Source organism: Hemitrygon akajei, chromosome 6, assembly GCF_048418815.1.
Source record: "Hemitrygon akajei chromosome 6, sHemAka1.3, whole genome shotgun sequence".
Taxonomy (NCBI): domain Eukaryota; kingdom Metazoa; phylum Chordata; class Chondrichthyes; order Myliobatiformes; family Dasyatidae; genus Hemitrygon; species Hemitrygon akajei.
The window spans coordinates 54532915-54554932 of NC_133129.1; the positions used below are offsets into that span (position 1 = coordinate 54532915).

Below are 22018 nucleotides of genomic sequence, written 5' to 3' on the forward strand. Positions count from 1 at the left end.
CATGGTATAAGTTAGACCTTTGATTTTTTTTGTTTGAATCATTTAGATAACTATGCTTATTTTGGGTCAACGGACTTTTAGTATTATTACATGGGAAATTTTGGCTTTTAATAAGATACAGTGCTGCAGAATAACTTTTTGATTACAGCAGAGCATGGTTGATTCAATTCCATTTTGTTTTAGAAGGTACAAATGTTGGTTTGGCAGACTACGTTTCTTGCAGACTTCCCAAACACAGCTTCCAATGTTCTAAATTTACCTCAACTTCAGTAGCTTGATTTCCTAAAGCATTTACAAATGACTCCGTTCCACTTGTCCTGTCACTAATTTGAACAAGAGAGCTGAATTTTTTTTTATCAACAATATTTTTTATTTTTTTTAAATAATGAGAACATAGTGTAAAGGAGAATTGTGCAGTGCATAACAAATGTAACAAATGTACAATTCACATTCATGAAAGAGATGCACCCATAGTGCAAACATTATTACCCCACCCCTCCCAGTCCCCAACTCCAAGCCATCAATGCATTGGCAAAAAGGGTTAAACAGAACCTTTGTCCCCACAGAACTGCATTGGTATAGAGAAGGTATATTTTTCTAATACATAGGCTGTTGTATGATAACAAATCTGAGTCTGAAGAATATTTTGAGAATATTCAAGAAAGGGTCCCCACACCTTTTGGAACTTTATTTCTGAATTGAGGATTGAGTAGTGGATCTTCTCAAGGTGTAGACTGGACATGATGTCCCTGAGCCACTGAGCGTGGGTGGGCGGGCCACATCCCTCCACTTGAGCAAAACTGTGCGCCTCGCCAACAGAGAGGAAAAAGACAGTGTGCGACATTTGGTTGGACATAGGTGCATGTCCCCTTCTCCGGAGGTGCCAAAAAGGGCAACCAAAGGGGTTAGGTTCCAGATTGTAATTAAATATTTGGGATAGAGTTTGGAAGACATCTTTCCAGTATTTTTCCAAACTAAGGCATGTCCAGTACATATGGATAAGGGAAGCCTTGCCCCTTTTGCATTTATTGCGATGGATTAACATTCGGGTAAATGCGAGATAATTTAGTTTAGACATATGGGCCTTGTGTATGACCTTGAACTGTAACAGGCAGTGGCGGGCACATAAAGAGGTTGAGTTAACTAGTTTGACAACTTCATCCTGTACCTCCTCTGACATTGGAAAAATTTAAATCTTGCTCCCAGGCAGTTTTAGTTTTGTCAAGAGAGGGTCTCCTCAGAGCCGCCAGCTTGTCACAGATAAAAGATATAAGACTTTTACACAATGGATTCATACGGAGAAACAAATCAATGACGTTTGTGTAGGGTGTCTCAGGGAAGTTTGGTATCAGAGGGTGGATAAAATGTCTAATTTGCAAATACCTAAAGAAATGAGTGTTGGGTAGATTAAACTTCGCAGACAATTGTTCAAATGATGCAAAGCAGTTGGGAGAGCTGAATTTTGCATTGCATCCCTCCTTTTCAGAGGGAGCTGGAATGTTGGTAGGAACTAAAATGCTGGCATTTGCAAATAGGTTCAGATTTCAGCATTGTTCCAAATTTAGTTCTCTTAGCTCTCAACTCCAAAGGTTTGTAGGTTCAAGTCCCCTTGAGTTTCAAGCACAGATTAATCTCCTTATCTAATAGAAGAGCATCCTTTAGAATGTGTTATAATTGTTATCTATACTGTCAGATTGCCCTTGTGAAAGAAAGCATAATGCCTACAATACCTACATAACTATAATACCACATACCCACAAGAGACAAAATTTATGTTTGGAACTTCATCTGGAAATTATCCTACTGACAAAATAAAAGGAAAAAGAAGGAATGTGAAATCTTTGCATTTGGTATAAAACTATCTCCATCTGCCTGTCTGACAATACAAAAAATAGCCAAGAACATTGGAGTAATAAGTTTTGGTATGTGGTCAATATTTATCACTTATCCAATGTCACTAAATCAATTGAACTCTTCATTACGGAGACACAAGAGACTGTGGATGCTGGAATCTAGAACAACAAACAATCTTAGGAAGGTACTCAGTGGGTGGAGCAAAGTTCAAAGTACATATATGTCACCATTTGCAACCCTGAGATACATTTTCTTGTGGGCATATTTGACAAATCTATGGAATAATAACTATAACAGAAACACTGAAAAACCACCCAACTAGTGTATTCAACCAGACTGCAGAAGATACTCTGCAAATGCAAAAAGGAACAATAATATAAATAAATAAGTGATAAATATCAAGAACATGAGACAAAAAGTCTTTGAAAGCAAGTCCATTGTTTCTGAGAACATTTTAACGATGGGCAAGTGAAGAGCGTGACAGTTGAGGGGCAGCCCTGATGCAGGGTTTTGACTTGAAACGTCAATGATTCCTCCCTCCCCCTTTCCCCCCCCCCCAACAGATGCTGCACAATCTGCTAACACTTCATTATATCTTTGCCATTCACTGAGTGCAAATCTGCTGCTGTATTTCCCACATTAGAGCAGTGGTCATGTGGTATAAGTATTTAGTGGGATTTGCAGTGTTCCTTGTTTTATTAACATCAGAATCAGGTTTAATATCACTGGCAGATGTTGGGAAATCTGTTGTTTTGTGGCAGCAGTACATAATTTTTTTAAAAAATTATAAATTACAGTAAGAAATATATTTTGAAAGTATTGCGATCCAAAATTCCAAAATCCAAAAACCTATGAAATGCAAATTTTTTGAGCGCTGACACAACGTCACAAATGGAAAATTCCACACGGAAGGTTCCCAGGTGAAGCACAGGTGTCTGCACTCCAGACTCTTCTGAGAGGTGATCTCACATATGTGATGAACAGAAGTTAATGAAAAATAGAAAAAACACTACATAAAGTGAATAATGAAGATCTCATTCATGTATTGAAAGAATGCATTGGTCAGTGTGGGAGTGAGTATATGATGCTTAACAATATCATGAAACAAGCAAAGATCTATCCCGATGAACTGAAAATAGGTAATTGTGAATATTCACAAAATTTTAACAGTGTGTTGATAAAGCATCTGATGAAACAGAAGAGAAATTCATTGATGAGTTTGCCAAGATGATCACTGATGAAAATCTAACATGCTGAACGGCTGCTTCTGTACCACCTCCTTGATGGTAGGTTAGGATGAGAAGAGGGCATGGCCTGGGTGATGGGGTTCTTAATGATAGATGCTGCCTTTTTGAGGCATTGGCTTCTGAAGATGTTCTCGATGTTGGGGAAATGGTGCTTATGATGGAACTGGCTAGGTTTGCATCTTTCTGCAGCTTTTTCCGATCCTGTGCAGTCGCCCCTCCATATCAAGTGGTGATGCAACTAGTTAGAATGCTCTTCACGGTCCATCTGTAGTAATTTGCGAGAGCCTTTGGTGTCATACCAAGTCTCCTCAAACTCCAAATGAAATATAGCTGCTGTCATGCCTTCTTTGTAATTGTATCAATATGTCAGGCCCAGGATAGATCTTCAGAGTTGTTGACACCCAAGAACTTGAAATAGCTCACTCTTTTCACTGCTGATCCTTCGATGAGGACTGATGTATGTGTTGTTTTGTAACTTTGAAACATTAAATTAATTCAGTGGAAGTCACAGGAGTTTGACATGTGAGTCTAACTTTATGTTTACTTTATGCGAGGGACGCACATATTATGCGGTAGTGTGATGACATATGCAATTCACGTATTTATACAGATAACCCATAATGAATTATTTTTAAAAACAAGAATGATTTTTTATATATAATATAGTTTGATATTACTCAAGATTACTCAAATATTACTGAAATATTAAATACAAACATTTTTCCCTTCTTAGTTATTAAACTCCAACTCATAGAGAACTCATCTCAACTATATACACAGTATACTCTAATGCAATTACTATATAGACATCCACAGCAGAGTCAGTTTTTAGAACTGTCCCATTCAGGCCTAAAGATTTACCGGTAATCATTGTGGAGGCTTTCTTACTTGTGTGGGATAATGTCTTTCCTGACAAGGGTGACCACTGCTTGGCAGTTGAAACTTGTGGTTGTTAGACAATCTCAGGTTCTGGGGCCTCTTCTGAGGTGGCCTTAGGAGTTGACTCTGAATCTGCAGGAAGTGGTTTTGACAGTGATAGCCACCTTCCTTTTTCCTTTTTCTTCTAGTTTGTGCATCATGATCTTGGGTAGGTTCATTTATTTCACTGGCTTATTCTCTTATGAATCTCTCTATTGCTCTGATCTCCTTGGTTTCCACATCCACAACATTATCTGACAAATCCTCTGTTTTTGTATTTCCATTGACTCCTTTCTTCTTGGCCTTCCATTCATTCAGCTGAGCTTGGTCTTTGTGTCTACCTTTACAAGCATCATTTAGTCTTCCACTTGAAGTTCATGCCATAACCTTAATGCAAGCATAGTAGATTTTGGTTCTTCATACTCGCAAAAGCCGAATGCTTGCAGCTTTCCTGAAGTTCCTTCATCTCTCTTCCAGCTTAAAACTAAGCCACATTTTGCAAGTAACTGCTTGATTAACATATCAGAAGTTTTCTCAAGATATGTTGTATACAAAAACTGTTGTAGTTGGACTACTGCTTTTGTCACAATTCCTCTGAGCAGCATGGTCCTTGGTCCAATACACTTTCCAACCAGAGGCACAGAGGTTGGCAACAATGCCTGTTTTCCCTATTTTTGACAAAGGTTCATGGTGTACGGCATGGAGACAGTTGTGGCATCATCCAGTACCTTCCTTAATTCACTTTCAGTTGGCTTCATTACAGGGATTTGGCATGCAAATGGTGGATAGATCGCCAATCAAGTTGTAGTTGTCTCAGCCAATCATGCCTGCACAATGTTGGTCCTTCTGTTTTTACCAGATACAAGCTCAAAGTGGCTTGCTGGTTGTTGCATTTCACCGTCACAAATGTCATTCCAACAGGAGTTATCTTTTCTCCAGTATAAGTTGGCTGTAGTTTGGTATCTTTGAAACGCCGTTCAAACTCATTTTGTGGAATGATTAAAACAACCAAAATAGAGTCCAATTTCATTTCAATTAACTTATAGTTCACTTCTGGTGTAGCCCATATTGCTTGTCTATTTAAAATTTTTACTCTGTAAATCTCAAGGCTTCACAATCATGTATCACTTTCATTATTATCAGAATCAGAATCAGACTTTAATCGCTAAGTACCTATGCACATACAAGGAATTTACTTCCGGCAGATGTTGTCTCTCTGCTCATAACAATAATAATGATAAATATAAATGAAAATATAGATTATACATACAGGTAGTGCAATCCAAGTAATAGTTAGCCGACAGTTAACCGGCAGTTAACTGTTCAGCAAAGTGACCGCAGTAGGGAAAAAACTTCTCCAATGCCTATTAGTCTTAGTCTGGAGGGATCTGAAGCACCTACCAGACGGAAGCAGATCAAACAGTCCGTGCGCAGGATGGGAGGAGTCCTTTATGATGTTCCCCGCTCTCTTCTTCAACCTGGAAGAGTACAGGTCCACAATAGAGGGCAGGGAGGCTCCAATGATGCGCTCGGCAGTCCTCACTGTGTGCTGTAGTCTGGTTCTATCCTGCTTGGTGGCAGCTCCAAACTACACAATGATGGAGGTGCACAGGACAGACTCAATGACTGCAGTGTAGAACTGCAGCAGCAATTCCTGAGGCAGACCGTATTTCCTCAAGAGCCGCAGGAAATACATCCGCTGCTGGGCCTTCTTCAGGATGGAGCTGATGTTCTGCTCCCACTTCAGATCCTGAGAGATGGTGGTTCCCAGGAACCTGAAGTTCTCCACGGTGGACACAGGGCTGCATTGGTCTGATGTATGTGAGCCTCTGCCATGACAGTAATACAATTTGTTCGGCCAGTCTGGTTTCTGTTTAGACCTCGCAATTTTTTTCATGCTCGCTTTCATTCCTGGCTGCAACTCATTGATGTCTCTGCCTGCTGTTTCCATTGATACAACAATTTCAACTTCTCTTTTAAATGCAAGTTGTGCTTCCATTAGGAGCCATTTTGGAATGCTTTATTGTAAGATTCCACAAATGAAATGTTCTCTCCGTGTATAATTTAGCCCATTACCAAACTGAAAATGCTTAAGACAATCTCTTCAATTCAGCCATGTCTGTTGAAGTGGATGCTCCCTTTTGATTCCACTAATAGAACCTAAAGCATTCTGCAGTCAACAGTGGCTTTGGTTCTAAATGTTCCTGCATTACCTTGAAAGTATCACCAAAGCTCATTCCTGCTGGTTTGGTTGGAGCAGTCAAACTTTGAAGCAGACTGTATGCCTTTAAATCCAATACACTCAGCAAAATCGTTACATGTTTATCAGTGGCTGTTTCATTTGCTTCAAATAACTGTTCAATTAGCTTCGTATATAAAATCTACTTATCTGTTGTGTAATCAAAGGTGTCTATCTTCCCTAGCTGACCATTTTTGCTTTTTTTAAAAAGATAATTATCACCTGATACTCACTGTTTATGAACCTTCATTTCTTCCGTTTACTGCATTTAAAAAAAAACTCAACAGTCTCTGCACATATAGGGTTGTGTTTGTTACTCACAGTTCATCGTTGCTTTTCTTTAGTTTGAATGACTTGCTGCACTTCAACAGGTTGGCAGCTGTCTTGGGTTCATTTTTAAAACAGCACATTGTCACTCTCATGTTTTGTAACTTCAAAACATTAAACTAATTCAATGGAAGACATGGGAGTCTGAAATGAGAGTCTAACTTTGGTTTACTTTAAGCAAGGCGCACACGTATCATGTGGCAGTGTGATGACGTATGCAATTCATGTGTTTATGCATATAACCCATAGTTATTTAAAAGATCAAGAATGCTTAATCAGGCAATATATATACAGTGCCTATTAAAAGTATTCACACCTCCCACCCCTCCCCCCCTTTGGAAGTTTTCACATTTTATTGTTTTACAACATTGATTCACAGTGGACTTAATTTGGCTTTTTTGACAGTGATCAACAGAAAAGACTCTTTCATGTCCAAGTGAAAACAAATTTCTACAAATTGGTCTAAGTTTATTACAAATTATTAAACACAATACTTGATTGCGTAATTACTCACCCCCTTCAAGTCAGTATTTAATAGATGCACTTTTGGCAGCAATTATAGCCTTGAGTCTGTGTAGATAGGTCTCTATCGGCTTTGCACATCTGAACACTGCAATTTTTCCCCATTCTTCTATATAAAATTGATCAAGCTCTGTCAAGATTGCATGGAGATTGTGAGTTCAGCTACAAATTCTCAATTGGATTAAAGTCTGGACTCGGTCACTCTCTCACTTGTGCAGTCTCTCCCATCTTAGTCATTGAAGCCTCTAGAGTTGTCATGGGTCTCCTGATGTCCTCCTGCACTAGTCCCCTTCTTGCAGTCACTCAGTTTTTGAAAACGGCCTGCTCTAGGCAGATTTACAGCTGTGCCCTATTCTTTTCATTTCTTGATGATTGACATAACTGTCAAAATTCTCTTGTATCCATCTCCAGACTTTATTGCAGAGTTCTATGGTTCTAGTTGCTTGGAGTGTTCTTTTATTGTCACGATATAGTCTTTGTCAGGATACTGAGTAACCAGCAGTTAGACCTTCCAGATACTGGTGTATTTTTACCACTATCAATTGAAACATATTGACTGCACACAGGTGATCTCCATTTAACTTCTAAAACCACCTGGCTGCACAGATGATAATTTGGTGTATCATATTAAAATGGTGGTATGGTGAATACATGCAATCAATTATTTTGTGTTTTGTATTTGTAATTAGATTACTTTATATAGATCTGTTTTCTGTTGATCAGTGTCAAAAAAAGGTAAGTTAAATTCACTGTGATTCAATGTTGTAAAACAATACCACCTCCCCCCCCCCATGGTGGGGTGTGAATACTTTTTATAGGCACTGTATATACAAGATTACTTAAGTATTACTAAAGTATTAAATACGCAACAGTGTTCACTGGACTTCCCCTTCCTGAAGTGCACAATCTGTTCCTTGGTCTTACTGACATTGAGTGCAAGGTTGTTGCAACACCACTCAAACAACTGATCTGTCTCACTCCTGTATGCTTCCTTGTCACCATCTTAAATTGGTTGTATCATTGGAAAATTTATGGATTCCATTTGAGCTGTGCCTAGCCATGCAGTTGTGGGTGTAGAAGGAGTAGAGCAGTGGGCAAAGTGCACATTCTTGAGATACTAGTGCTAATTATCAGCAAGGAGTAGATGTTATGAATCCTCACTGATTGAATTCCACCTAGATGGTGATAGGTGAAGCTAGATGGGTGAGAAAGGTAAAGAGCTGGAGAAGAAGGAATCTGATAAAAGAAGAAAGTGGACCACGGGGGAAAGGGAAGAAAGAGGAGCACAAGGGAAGGTGGTAGGCAGGTGAAGAGAAGAGGTAAGAAGCTAGAATGAGGAATAGAAGAAGAGAAGGGGGGGATTTTTTTACTGGAAGGAGAAACCGATGCCCAGGTTGGAGGCTACCAAGACAGAATATGAGGTGTTATCCTTCCACTCTGACAGTGGCCTCATTGTGGCAAAAGAGGAGGTCATGGACCAACGTGCTGGAGTGGTAACGGTCTTAGGAATGAAAATGGTTGGCCACTGGGGAATATCTCACAATTTACATCAGGTCTCACATTGTAGAGGAGGCTGTTTCAGGATCGCTGGATACAATAGCCTGTGAAGTTGCCTCATTTGGAAGGATTGTTTGGGGCCCTGAATGGAGGTAAGGGAGGAGGTTAATGGGTAAGTGTAGCATATCTGTTGCTTGCAAGATGGCAAGATGTGCCAGATGGCAGATTATTGGGGAGGAACGAATGGACAAGGACTAATATTTCCTTATTTCTTCCTGGACTATTTTTTGATTAAGTTTTTTAATAAAAACTTTGCTTGTGTAATGCCGTTTAATGTTGTGAAAGTGGTTCTACAGTGTAATGTTCAGTGAAAGTGAACTGTTTTTGTACTGCTGATTTAAGCGACCTGCACACTTAATTGCTGTGGGTGTTCCCAGTTACTTGTTTCCAAGTCAATCTTCTTGGCTGCATTTGTGTTATAAACATTTTTTCTTGGCCAGCCCTATTTGTCAATCTAGTATACGTTCTGTGGACTCCTATGGTGAAAATTCAATGCTCCACAATGTTCGACTGAAATTACTTGAAGTTAATACCCAGCAGGAGCAAACCCAAGGGCCGTGTCCCAGCAACAGAAGGAGTAAGTTCATCCACACCAAGTTTATTGGTAATATAGGTCATAGAGTACAGTACAGGAACAGGCTGTGTGGAACACAGTGTCAAATTCAACTAAATCTCTTCTGCTTGTACATGATCCATATTCTTCTATTTCTTGCATATTCATGTGTCCATTTATGTTCTATATTGTGTTTGCTTCTGCCACCTCCTTAGTAGCACATTCCTGGCACCTCCCACTCTCTGTGTAAAACAAGCTATCCGCATCTCACCTTTTCAATTTCTCCCCCCTCACCTTAAATGTGTGTCCATTTGTATTTATCATTTCTGCCCTTGGGGCAGAAAGATTCTGTCTACCCTTTCTTTGCCTCTCATGATTTTATAAACCACTATCAGGGCATCCCTTATCCTCCAAAGAAAGCAACCCAAATTTGGCCAACTTCTTTATATCTAATGTGCTCTGATATTGCCCATATGTGACTGGAAGCCCAGACTGATAGAAGGGAAGTGACGCAGAAAAGGTCTGAATCAATTGTGGATATTTATTGAAACCAGGGGTAACAAATATATTTTTGGAATACCCCTTTAATGCTGCCAGCAGAGCCCTAGGCTGCTTAGGTTCCCTGGTTTTGCAATCCTTTTCTTTTAAAGATGTGCATCCATTGTTAAGTTGTAACCTAACAGACGATTGACTGTCCTTGTTCTGTGGATTTCTTGTCTGATAAAAGATGAGTCCTTGATCTATCAGATACTTGTCATGGCCCTTGTACTTTATTTGTCTACCTGAACTGCATTTTCGATGTAACAGTAGCACTGTATTCAGCATTGTGATTTTCTTTTGTCCTACCTTGGTGTACTTATTTCTGGAATAATCTGTTGGGATGGTACACTAAACATTTCTATTGTATCTTGGTATATGTGATGAGAATAAACCAATTGCCAAATCTCCAGATCTGTATATGAGCCAAGGACAATTGAATAATCTATACTGAGGGAATGGAGGGTCAGTTCCCATCTGCATGTACTGCGGATGGCAAAGAAAGTGTGGGTTTTCCCCAGTGGATGTGTGAGGAATATATTGAGTGGCTGTACGGAGAGAGTTTAATTTCCAGTTTATGCTGAATTAGTTAATGTCACTGCCTGCTGTTGGCGGTGGAATACAATTTGCATAGCTGCAGATAAGGACAGTTAACCTGGGTCTTCTGCTGCTGGCTGAACTGGAAAGGTTGGGTACAGGCCAAGTCGAGGCAATGAAGTCCAGGCCCCTGGGTGTATTGGAATGACAGAACCTGATGTTTGGATGACAATTTAAGCACTGGGCCAGGTTGAAAAGGTCAGACTGTCAGTCCTGGAGGCAATAGATGGGCTGGTTGAGCTCGCCAGCCCGTCATGTTTACTCAGCTCTGCACAAAACTGAGGCTGTGGCTTTGTGTCTGTGGACAGACTCTTGTGGTCTTCAGTTCTGAACACTATATGTTTGCTTGAATTGTTTTGTTCTCTTTCTGCACATTGGGTGTTTGATGGTCTTTTTTTGAATGGGTTCTTTTGGGTTTCTTTGATTTGTGGCTGCCTGTTAGGAGACAAATCTCAAGGTTGTATAATGTATACACACATTGATAATAAATGTACTTTAACCTGGTTTAAGATAGCGCTAGTGAAGCTCAGTGACTACTTGCTGGTGGCAAATAAAACAAAGCCACTAAATACTTTATTATTCACAATTATTCTGGAGGTGCACAACTCTTTGTGTTCTTATTTGTTCGTTCCTCATCTATTAGTGCATAGTATAGTGAGAATGGCTATGGGAACAGTATTTTGTACTGTGTGTAGGATGTGGGAAGACTGGGAGACCTCCAGTCTCCCAGATATGGACATCTGCACCAGACGTTCTGAGCTACAGGTCCTGAGAGAACATATTAAGGAACTGGAGCTGCAACTTGATGACCTTTAACTCATACGGGAGAATGAGGAGGTGATAGACAGGAGCTACAGGGAGGTAGTCACCCCTAGGTTGAAGGAGATAGGTAGCTAGGTGACTGTCAGGAGAAGGAGGGGATACGTACAGCTAGTGCAGAATACACCTGTGGCTGTTTCCCTCAATAATAAGTATATAACTTTAGATACTGTTGAGAGGGACGACCTACTGGGGGGAACCACAGTAACTGGGTCTCTGACACTGAGTCTGGTGCTGTGGCTCAGAAAGGCAGAGAGAGAACTACAATGTTAAAAGGAGATTCTTTAGTCAGAGGAACAAAGGTGAGGTTCTGTGGGCACAGTAGAGGCACCCAGATGGTACGTTGCCTCCTTGGTGCCAGGATTAGGGATGTATCGGATTTTGTCCATGGCATTCTTAAGGGTGAGGGTGAGCAGCCAAAAATCTTGGTACATGTTGGCACAAATGACATAGATAGACAAGGTGAGGAGGTCCTGAAGAGAGATTTTAGGGAGCAAGGTAGAAAGCTGAGAAACAGGACCTTCAGGGTAGTAATCTCTGGATCGCTGCTGGTGCCACATGTCAGTGAAGGTAAGCATAGGATGATTTGGCAGGTGAATGCATGGCTGAGGAACTGGTGTAGGGAGGGGGCAGTGCTTCAGATTTATGGATCATTGGGATCTCTTCTGGGGAAGGTATGATCTGTACAAAAGGGATGGGTTACACCTGAACCCAAAGGAATCCAATATCCTTGTGGGCAGGTTGGCGTTTAAACTACTTTGGGAGGGAGATGGGAACCGGAGCAATAGATGAGGTAGCTAGCTTGCTTACAGAGGCGATGTGTCATGAGATTCCCAGCAAGTGGAGGTTGATGATGGGGCAAAATTGCAGTCAACAGAATGAGTTGCAATGTAAAAGGCAGAAAAAATCAAAGAGTGTGAATGAAGGACTGAAGGTGGTAGATTTGAATGCACGCAGTATACGGAATACGGTTAATGAACTCGTAGCACAGTTACAGATTGGCATATATGATGTAGACATCACTGAATCATGGCTGAAAGAAAATTATAGCTGGGTGCTTAATGCCCGGGGATAAACATTGTATAGGAAGCATAAGCTGGAAGGCAGAGGGGGTAGTGTGGCTCTGTTGGTAAAAAAAAAATTAAATTAAATTATTAGAAAGAAATAACAAAGGGTTGGAAGGTGTTGAATCATTGTCGAAAAGCTAAGGCACTGCAAGGGTAAAAAGGCCCTGATTGGAATTATATACAGACACCCAAACAGTAGTGAGGATGTGGTCTATATGTTACGATGGGAGATAGAAACTGCATGCCAAAAGGGCCATGTTGTAATAGTCATGGGGGATTTCAATATGTAGGTAGACTGGGAAAATCAGGTTAGTGGGGGATTCCAGGAGGGGGAGTTTCTAGAATGTATACGAGTTAGCTTGTTAGAGCTGGTTGTAGTTCAGCCCACTAGGGGGATCAGCTATTCTGGATTAGGTGTTGTGCAGTGAACCAGAATTGATGAGAGAGCTTAAGGTAAAAGAACCCTGAAGAGAAAATGGTCAAAATATGAACAAATTCACCCTGCAATTTGAGGAGGAGAAGCTAAAGTCAGATGTATCAGTATTACAGTGGAGTAAAGGGAATCACAGAAGCATGAGAGAGAAGGTAGACCAGAAGTGATTGGAAAAGAACACTGGCAGGGATGATGGCAGAGCAGCAATGGCTGGAATTTCTGGAAGCAATTCAGAAGGCACAGGATATATACATCCTAAAAAGGAAGAAGTACTCTTAAAGGTAAGATGACACAGTCAACACCAACATAAAAGCCAAAGAGAGGGCATACAATAGAGCTAAATTGAGTGGGAAGTTACAGGATTAGGATGCTTTTAAATACCAACAGAAGGTAACTAAAAAATCATTAAGAAGGTAAAGATAGAAAATGAAGTTTCTTCAGATATAATGCATATAAAGAGAGGCAAGAGCAGATATCGTACCATTGGAAAACAATGCTGGAGAGGTAGTAATGGGGGACAAGGAAATGGCAGATGAACTGAATACATTTTTTGCATCAGTCTTCACTGTGGAAGACACCAGCAAAATGGTGTAAGTTCCAGGCGTCAGGGGATATGAAATGTGTGAAATTGCTATAACTAGAGAGAAGGTTCTTGGGAAACTGAAAGGTCTGAAGGTAGATAAGCCACCTGGATCAGCTTGTTTACACCCCAGGGTTCTGAAAGGTGGCTGAAGAGATTGTCAAGGCATTAGATCTTTCAAGAATCACTAGATGCTGGAATGGTTCTGGAAGACTGGAAAATTGCAAAATTCATTCCACTCTTCAAGAAGGGAGAGAGGCAGAAGAAAGGAAATTATAGGCCAGTCTGGCCTTCGTGGTTGGAAAGACATTGGGGTTGATTGTTAAGGATGTGGTTTCAGGATACAGTTGGCCCTCCTTATCCGCGGGTTCTGCATGTGCAGATTCAACCAACTGCGGATCGGGAAAACCTGAAGTTCTCTCCAGCATTCGTTGTTTGAGCACGTACAGACTATTTTTTCTTGTAATTATTCCCTAAACAATACAGTATACCAACTATTTACATAGCATTTACATTGTATTAGGTATTATAAGTAATCTAGAGATGATTTAAAAGTACAGGCAGTCCTTGGGTTATGAAGGAGTTCTGTTCCTGAGTCCGTCTTTAAAATGGATTTGAAGTCGGAACAGGTACATCCGTTATTATTTAGCGTCAGTCAAACGTTTGTCTTGGTATATAGTATATATTTTACCTTTCCATGAATATAAAACACTTAAGAAACGTATGTATTTCAATAATCAAACCACTGCGTTGCTTAGTAATAATTGTAGCTTTCATCGGGGCAGGGCCTTTCACATTATCCGTTAAAATTGTTCCGATTGTTGACCAACTGTAGCCTAACACTTTTCCAATGACCGATGGCGTTTCACCTCTTTCTGATCGCTTTATTACTTCCACTTTATTTTCAATCATGATCGTGATTATTTTTGTGAATAGAAACACTGTGGATTCAGAGCTGTGCCGGGTCCTAAAGACAGGTTAAATAAGGTCTGGGGTTCCGCTGGGTACTAAGATCCACCGCATTGAGACAGGTTAAATAAGGGACTCAAGCATCCACGTTTTTTGGAATCCGCTGGGGGTCCCAGAACCAATCCCCTGGTGATAAGGAGGGCCGACTGTACTTTGAGGCACATGATAAAATAGGCTGCAGTCAGCATGGTTTTCTCAAGGGAAAATCTAGTCTTACAAATCTGCTGGAATTCTTTGAAGAAATAACAAGCAGGGTAGACAAAGGAGATTTGGTTGATGCTGTGCACTTGGATTTTCTGAAGGCCTTTGACAAGTTGCTACACATGAGGCTGTTTAACAAGCTATGAGCCCATGGTATTACAGGAGAGATTCAAGCATGGATAAAGCCGATTGGCGGGAGGCAAAGAGTGGGAATAAAAGGAGCCTTTTCTGCTTGGTTGCCGGTGACTACTGGTGTTCCACAGGGGTCTGTGTTGGGACCAGTTTTTTTTAACGTTACATGTCAATGATTTGGACGATGGAATTGATGGCTTTGAGGCAAAGTTTGCAGACGATATGAAGATAGGTGGAGGGGCAGATGAGGAATGGAGATGAGGAATTTCTTCAGCCAAAGTGTAATGAATCTGTGGAATTTGTTGCCACAGGCAGCTATGGAGGTGAAATCTTTAGGTACATTTAAGACGGAGATTGATAGATTTTTGATTTGTCAGGACATGGACACGGGTGGGTTGAGAGGAAAAATGGATCCGCCATGATGAAATGGTGGAGCAGACTTGATGGGCCCAGTTGTCTAATTCTGCTCCTATATCTCATGGAATTATCTTATATCAATGCTGCACGAGGCTTGCTTCTGCTCGGGGCAATTAGTCATTCCTTCCTTCAAATACAGCAAGTTTGGAAAATATTGGAGCCTCTCTACCAGTTGGGACCTTAGAAAGGGATCGATACCTTTTATGAAAGGCCTTTATTGGAAGGAACAAAGATTAAATAAACTTTATGGAGTCTGTTCACTGCAATGGCTATGTGAGAGTGAATTGAAAGAGTACAATTCTGCTAATCAACACTGATATCCAGCTATCCACCTTTAGTTTTTATTATTATGTATTGCAATGTACTTCTGCATAACAACAAATCTCATGGTGTATGCCAGTGACTTTAAACCTGATTCTGATTCTGAGACTAAACTTGTGGCAGACTGTTCTCTTTCTAAATTACTGCCCTAACAATTTTTATAATTATGATTATTTTTAGCTCTGACAAATACCTGTGCTTAATATTAAAATCAAAGGGAAATGTGGCAATACCATGGGTGTGTTCTTGTGTGGGTTTTGGACTTGTAGAATGGGGGAATGATTAATTATTAATCCCTCAAAGGGGTTAATTATTAATACATGACTTAGGTGCCTCATGGGTTTGCAGAACAAGGAATGTTCCAAGTGACTGCATGCCACAAAGAAAATGAATAGATGGAGCACATGAAAGTGTCCCAAATTTATGTGACAACAGTATACTTGTACATCAGCATTTACTCGAGTACATGAATTTCAGGAATCAGTGTGTGGTTTGTTCGTACCTGTTAGATACCATGTAACATCAATATGATTAGTTTAATATTTGATGATATTATGTAACAGCTTTCAGTTTCAACCCCTTTAGTTTAGATGGCTTGACAATTTGAAGCAAATGAAGTAAAATTGTGGAGAAGACGGTGTGTAAAGCATCCATTGGAAAGGAGTGAATCATAGAACTGGTTGCAATCTGGTGTATTGTCAAAGTTCAAAGTATATTTATTATCAAAGTATATATATGTCACCATATACCACCCTGAGATTTTTCTTGTGAGCATTGACAGTAAATGCAGAGAAACACAAAAGAATCAATGAAAAACAGCACACAAGATGGACGAACAATGCAAAAGACAAGTTGTGAAAATAGAAACAGAAAAAAAAAGAAATAATAATAAGTATTGAGAACTTGAGATGAAGAGTCCTTGAAAGTGAGTCTAAATTAAGTTTTTATTTTTTTTTGACTATGGAACTTTTACATTTGATATCACTCAGTTTTTTGTTGTTAACAACCTTGTATCTCACTCAAGCCATCCCTGATTGCCATTTGAAACCCTTAAAAAAATGGTGCGCTTGTATGGCTAGTGATGAAAATACAGTACTTGGGAGTGTGGAAAACGACAAGCTTGTAGTTGTGAAGAGAAAAGTACCTTCTGAGTTGTGAACTAGAATATAGGAAATCCATCTATTTTGACATTTACGCCTTTCTAAAACTGTTGGGTGTGGTCTTTCGTTGATACTGTTGTGTTTCTTGTATTTACTATGAATGCCCGCAAGAAAGTGAATCTCAGGGTAGTTTATGGTGACATGTATGTTCTTTGATAATAAATTTACTTTGAAGGCTGCTGCTTATAAACTTGAATTCAGCATTCAACACCATCAGACCCCAGAAACTGGTGGCGAAACTGTCTCTACACCTGCCTCTGCAATTGGATACTGGACTTAATAACATAAGGCCAAAGCCAGTCCATCTGGACATCAGCATCTCTCCTCCCGTTGCGCTGAGCACTGGTGCTCTCCAAGGCTGTGTGCTCACTCACTGCTGTTCGCACTGCTGTCTATGACTGTGTTGCAGGATCCAGCTCAAACAATGTCATCAAATTTGCAGATGATACAACAGTGGTTAGCCATATCAAGAATGATGACTGGATGGAATATAGCAAGGAAATGGAACAGCTGATGAATTGGTTTGAGAAGAACAGCCTAAGTCTGAGCGTGGATATGAACTCCCAGCAGTTAACATCACGGATGACCTCGCCTGATCCCTTAATATCACCTACCTGAACTAGGAGGCACAGCAGCACCTCCACTTCCTAAGAAGATTGAGGCAAGCAGTGCTCTCATCCCCTCATCTTAACTGCATTTTACAGGAGCAACATTGGGAACGTCCTTACAAGTTTCATCTCCATCTGGTATGGGAGCAATTGAGCATTGGACCAGAAGTCCCTACAAAGGACTGAGAACAGCTGAAAGGATCATACCATCCATCAAGGAAATTTATCAGGAGCGCTAATATTATTATTAGCCACCCATCCATCCAGCATCCTCTAGACTTTCTACCACCAGGCAGGAGACTGCGATACATAAAAATAAGAATGGTCAGGATGAGAAACAGTTTCTTCTTCCCCCAGGCCATTAGGTTTTGAACTCCCTGCTACATTGTGTTTGGAATGTCACTGGTTAATCTGTTCCATACCTTACAATATTTAATATTAATGCATTTTAGTTTGTTACTTACATGTGATTCATCTGTAGATTTTATCCTTCATAGGTTATTGTGTGTTGTGTATACTACTGTGCTTTACACCTTGGTTCAAAGAAATGTCTAATTTCTATATACATTATATGGTTATATATGTTAAACATGTCTATAGTTAAATGACAACAAACTTGACTTGAAGTTAAAAAACAAGTTGCAGTCATGTAAATTTTCTGAATGTCAGAATTACTGTCCTGATTTTTATGGTGTAATTGGAACAATGTTGATTCAAGCATTCTTGTTCATTTTTCAGTTAGAAGATGGCCATAGTCTCTTTGATTACAACGTGGGACTGAATGATATCATCCAACTTCTGATCCGTCAGCAAGCTTCCTCCACTGTGAAGAAAAAGGAAAATGAGATTGAGCTCTCAGATAGTGACTCTGGATGTAGCTCATCACAGAGTGAATGTGAAAAAACCTCTTCCGGTGCACAAAACAGCAAGAAAACTCGTCCTGGCACATCAACTCGATCATTTCTCATAGATCCGGGTTTTGGATTATATAAGGTAAATGTGTATCTGTGTTTTGCATTTATGTTCCCTGGAACGTATGGCAATGAGAAGTGACATAATAGAGGTATATAAAATCTTGAGGGCATAGACTGGGTTAAGCACCCAGTCTAGTCCTTTTGCTGTGGAAAGGGTGATTAAAGCAAAAAGACGCAGGTTGAAGATTAACGATGAGAAATCGTTAACGATGAGAAAATGAAAAGAAAAAGAAATTCAAAGACCATTCTTCATGTAAAAGGTGGTGGTGTTTGGAATGAGCTGACATAAATAGTGACTGAGGTGGGCACATTAACAACATTTAAAAGCCATCTGGATGAGAATTTAGGAGGGATTTGGAGGGCTGTTGGCCAAATATGGGCAGCTGGGACTTGCTTGCTTTGCAACACTTTTGGCATGGACATCTTGGCCCCAAGTGCCTGTATCCATGCTGTATGAGAGTCACTTTCATTGAAGGACAAAGCACTTTGTTGATGGTGGATTATTGTTGACCGCAGGGAATTTATCAGGGTCAGTGATTTAGTGTGGTGTGTCAAGGGCATGGGTCAGGGTCCCAGATCTGGGCCATCAGATACAGTGCAAGATTAGAATGTTGTTGATAAGAGGGTGTTGTTTTTATTTGTGGATTATGGAGTGTTTGCATATCATAGAAAATTAAATTGCCTCTTGTCTTGTGTATGTCCCAAATTACTGGTACTGACAGATCATGATGTTTTGACACTAATTAATCATTAAGTTGAATTTCCCCATGGGGATGAATAAAGTATCTATCTATCTATCTATCTATCTATTAACGAAGCAATAGAGCAGCCCTTCCTAAATTCCAGATCTCTTTTTTTCTTTACAAATCTTTTTAATATTATTATTCAAAAATAACACAGGTATATTGAAGTAACAACACTTACAATGCCTCAAAAAAAAAGAAATTATCTTAAAGATTGAAAATTTTTGTGAATTTAAAAAAAACCTTACTAAGCAAAAAAAGTGGGGGGGGGGGGAAGAAACCCATTGCGGGGGTACAACCCCGGAGCCATGCGTCATACAAAAAGCTTCTAAAAATAAACATTAAACTGCCAACAAGAAAGAAAAATATATCAAAAAAAAATTACAGTTAGATTGTGGAGAAAATCTATCAGTTAACTGAAATGATAATAACGAGCAAATGAGCCCCATCTCTTCTCAAAATCAAATAAAGGTTCAAAGGTTCGACTTCTAATTTTCTCCAAGCTAAGACAGCATCACTTGAGAGAACCATTGTGACAAAGTTGGAGCTTATATATCCTTCCATTTCAAAGAGATGGCCCTCCTAGCTATCAATGTAACAAACGCAATAACATGTTGGTCAGACACAGAAATACCATGGATATTTTGAGGAATTATTCCAAAAAGCACAGTCAATTTATTAGGTTGTAAGTTGATTCTGAGTGCTTTAGAAATTGGCGAAAAGACTTCCAAAACTGTTTTAATACAGAACATGACCAGAACATATGTGTCAGTGTAGCTATCTCAGTTTTACATCTATCACAATACTTGTCAACATTGGGAAATATTTTAGAAAGTCTCTCCTTCGTCAAATGGTAACGATGTACAATTTTAAATTGAATCAGTGAATGACTAGCCCAGATCAAAGAAGAGTTAACCAGCTTCAGAATCCGCGTCCAATCCTCCCATATAAAAGTCAAATTGAGTTCCTTCTCCCAATCCTGTTTAATCTTAAGTAAAGGATGCTTATCCCATTGCAATAATGAATTATTAATTCCTCCAATAGAACCTTTCATCAAAGGGTTCATATTCATAATAGTATCTAACAAGTCAGCCCCCAATATGTAAGGAAAATTATTTAAATATTTTTGTAAAAAGTGTCTAACTTGAAGATATTGTAAAAAATGTGAATATGAGAGAGAATGTTTATCGACTAATTGTTCAAAAGACATAAATCTGCCTTCTTTAAATAAATCCAAAAAAGAATTAATACCTTTATTTTTCCAAAGTAAAACAAATCGAGTCACTCAAGGAAGGTTTAAAAAAGTAATTACAATAAATTAAACTACAAAGTTTAAATTTTTTAAGATTAAAAAAATTGCGGAACTGGAGCCAAACTTGTAAAGAGTGCTTAACCACAGGATATAGGTTTAAATTAGCAACTTTAGCTAATTGTATAGGTAGAGCAACGAAGTTAAATAAAACTGTTTTGCAGCTCTCAGTTCCAGGTCTACCCAAATTGGCCGAACATTCCTATCAACCCAATATAACCAAAAGGACATATATCGCAAATTAACAGCCCAACAATACATTCTTAGATTAGGCAAAGCAAGACCTTCATCCTTTTCCAACTTTTGTAAATGACATTTACTAATTCTTGGTCTTTTATTATCCCAAATAAAAGATAGAATAATAGAATCAATCCGATCAAAAAACTTCTTTGTCAAAAAAAACAGGAATATTCTGAAATAAATATAAAAATTTTGGCAAAATCAACATTTTGACTACTTGAATATGGCCAACAAGAGAAAATATAAGTGGGCTCCGTCTACTAAATGAGTACTTCATAGAGTCCACTAAGGGAGGAAAATTGGCTTTATAAAGATCCTTATATTTTTTAGTAATTATGACACTTAAATGTCTAAAAGAATCTGTAACTTTAAAAGGAATATTATCATATATAGAGACATTCATTTAAAGACTAAAATTTATTTTATATCCTGAAAAATCTCCAAATTTGTCAAATAATTTCAGCAAAGCAGAAATAGATTCTTCAGGCTTAGATATATATACCAATAAATCATCAGCGTAAAGAGAGATCTTGTGCATGGTCTCATTCATAAAAATCCCATGAATATTTTTGGCTTCACGAAGAGCAATAGCAAGGGGTTCTAATATTAAATAACAAAGAACAATGGACAACCTTGTATTGTCCCTGGTGGTAGCTGGAAAAAGAGGAGACATACAGTTATAAGTGACAACAGTAGCAATAGGAGCTTTATATATCATTTTAATCCAATTATTAAAATTAATACCAAAACCAGATTTTTCTAAAACATTAAATAAATATTTCCATTCGACTCAATCGAATGCTTTTTCAGTATCCAAAGATACAACACATTGTGGAATTTTAGAAGAGGGCGAATATATAATGTTAAATACTATCTTTTTTTGTATTATATTATTATTGTATGTTTATTTTTGCACTGTATTAAGGTTCTTCATTTTGATTTGGGTTTTTTTTATCTGTAGCAATGTAGAAAATGTAGAAAAAAACTAATTTTAAAAAAATAGTCTCCGAACATTTGAAAAAGAGTAACGACCCTTTATAAAGCCTGTTTGATCTTTAAAAATAATTTTACCCAAAATACTCTTCAACCGATTGGCCATTATCTTTAACAGAATCTTAGCATCAACATTCAGTAATGAAATAGGTCTGTATGAGGTAAAATCAGTAGTATCTTTATCCTTTTTAAGAATTAAAGAAATAGAAGCCTCATAAAAAAAATCACTTTTCACAAAAGAATCTTTAAACATCTCTAACATGTATAGAGAAAGTAATTTTCCAAATTTTTTATAAAATTCTACAGGATAACCATCAAGTCCCGGGGCCTTACCAGATTGCATTGAAAAAATAGCTTTATGAATTTCGGATTCAGTAATTTGTGCATCAAGAGTTTTTTGATCCTCAGCAGAAATCTTAGGAAAAGCAATCTTTTATTAAAAAAAAAGCATTCATTTCAGAAGAATCTACTGGAGATTGAGATTTATAAAGTTCGGTATAAAAATCTTGAAAAATCTTATTAATTTCTTCATATTCCTGAGTACCATCCTTTCTGAGAATTTTCAAAATTTGCCTTTTGGCTCCAGCCGATTTTAATTGAGATGCAAGTAGTTTATTATTTTTATCTCCAAACATATAAAATTGGCTCTTTAACTTAAGCAGTTAACCTTCAATTGGATGAGTTAATAATATGTTATATTG

At 38.7% G+C, this 22018-nt stretch overlaps 1 protein-coding gene across 1 annotated transcript in view; it reads left to right on the plus strand.

The window, feature by feature from the left end:
- The window catches only part of LOC140729076 (E3 ubiquitin-protein ligase UHRF1-like), a 146328-nt gene that overhangs the window by 22110 nt on the left and 102200 nt on the right, over positions 1-22018 (plus strand). Inside the window, exon 2 of the mRNA XM_073048380.1 lies at positions 17797-18051. Coding sequence (XP_072904481.1) covers positions 17797-18051 — 255 coding nt within the window. The remainder of the gene's footprint in view (positions 1-17796; positions 18052-22018) is intronic.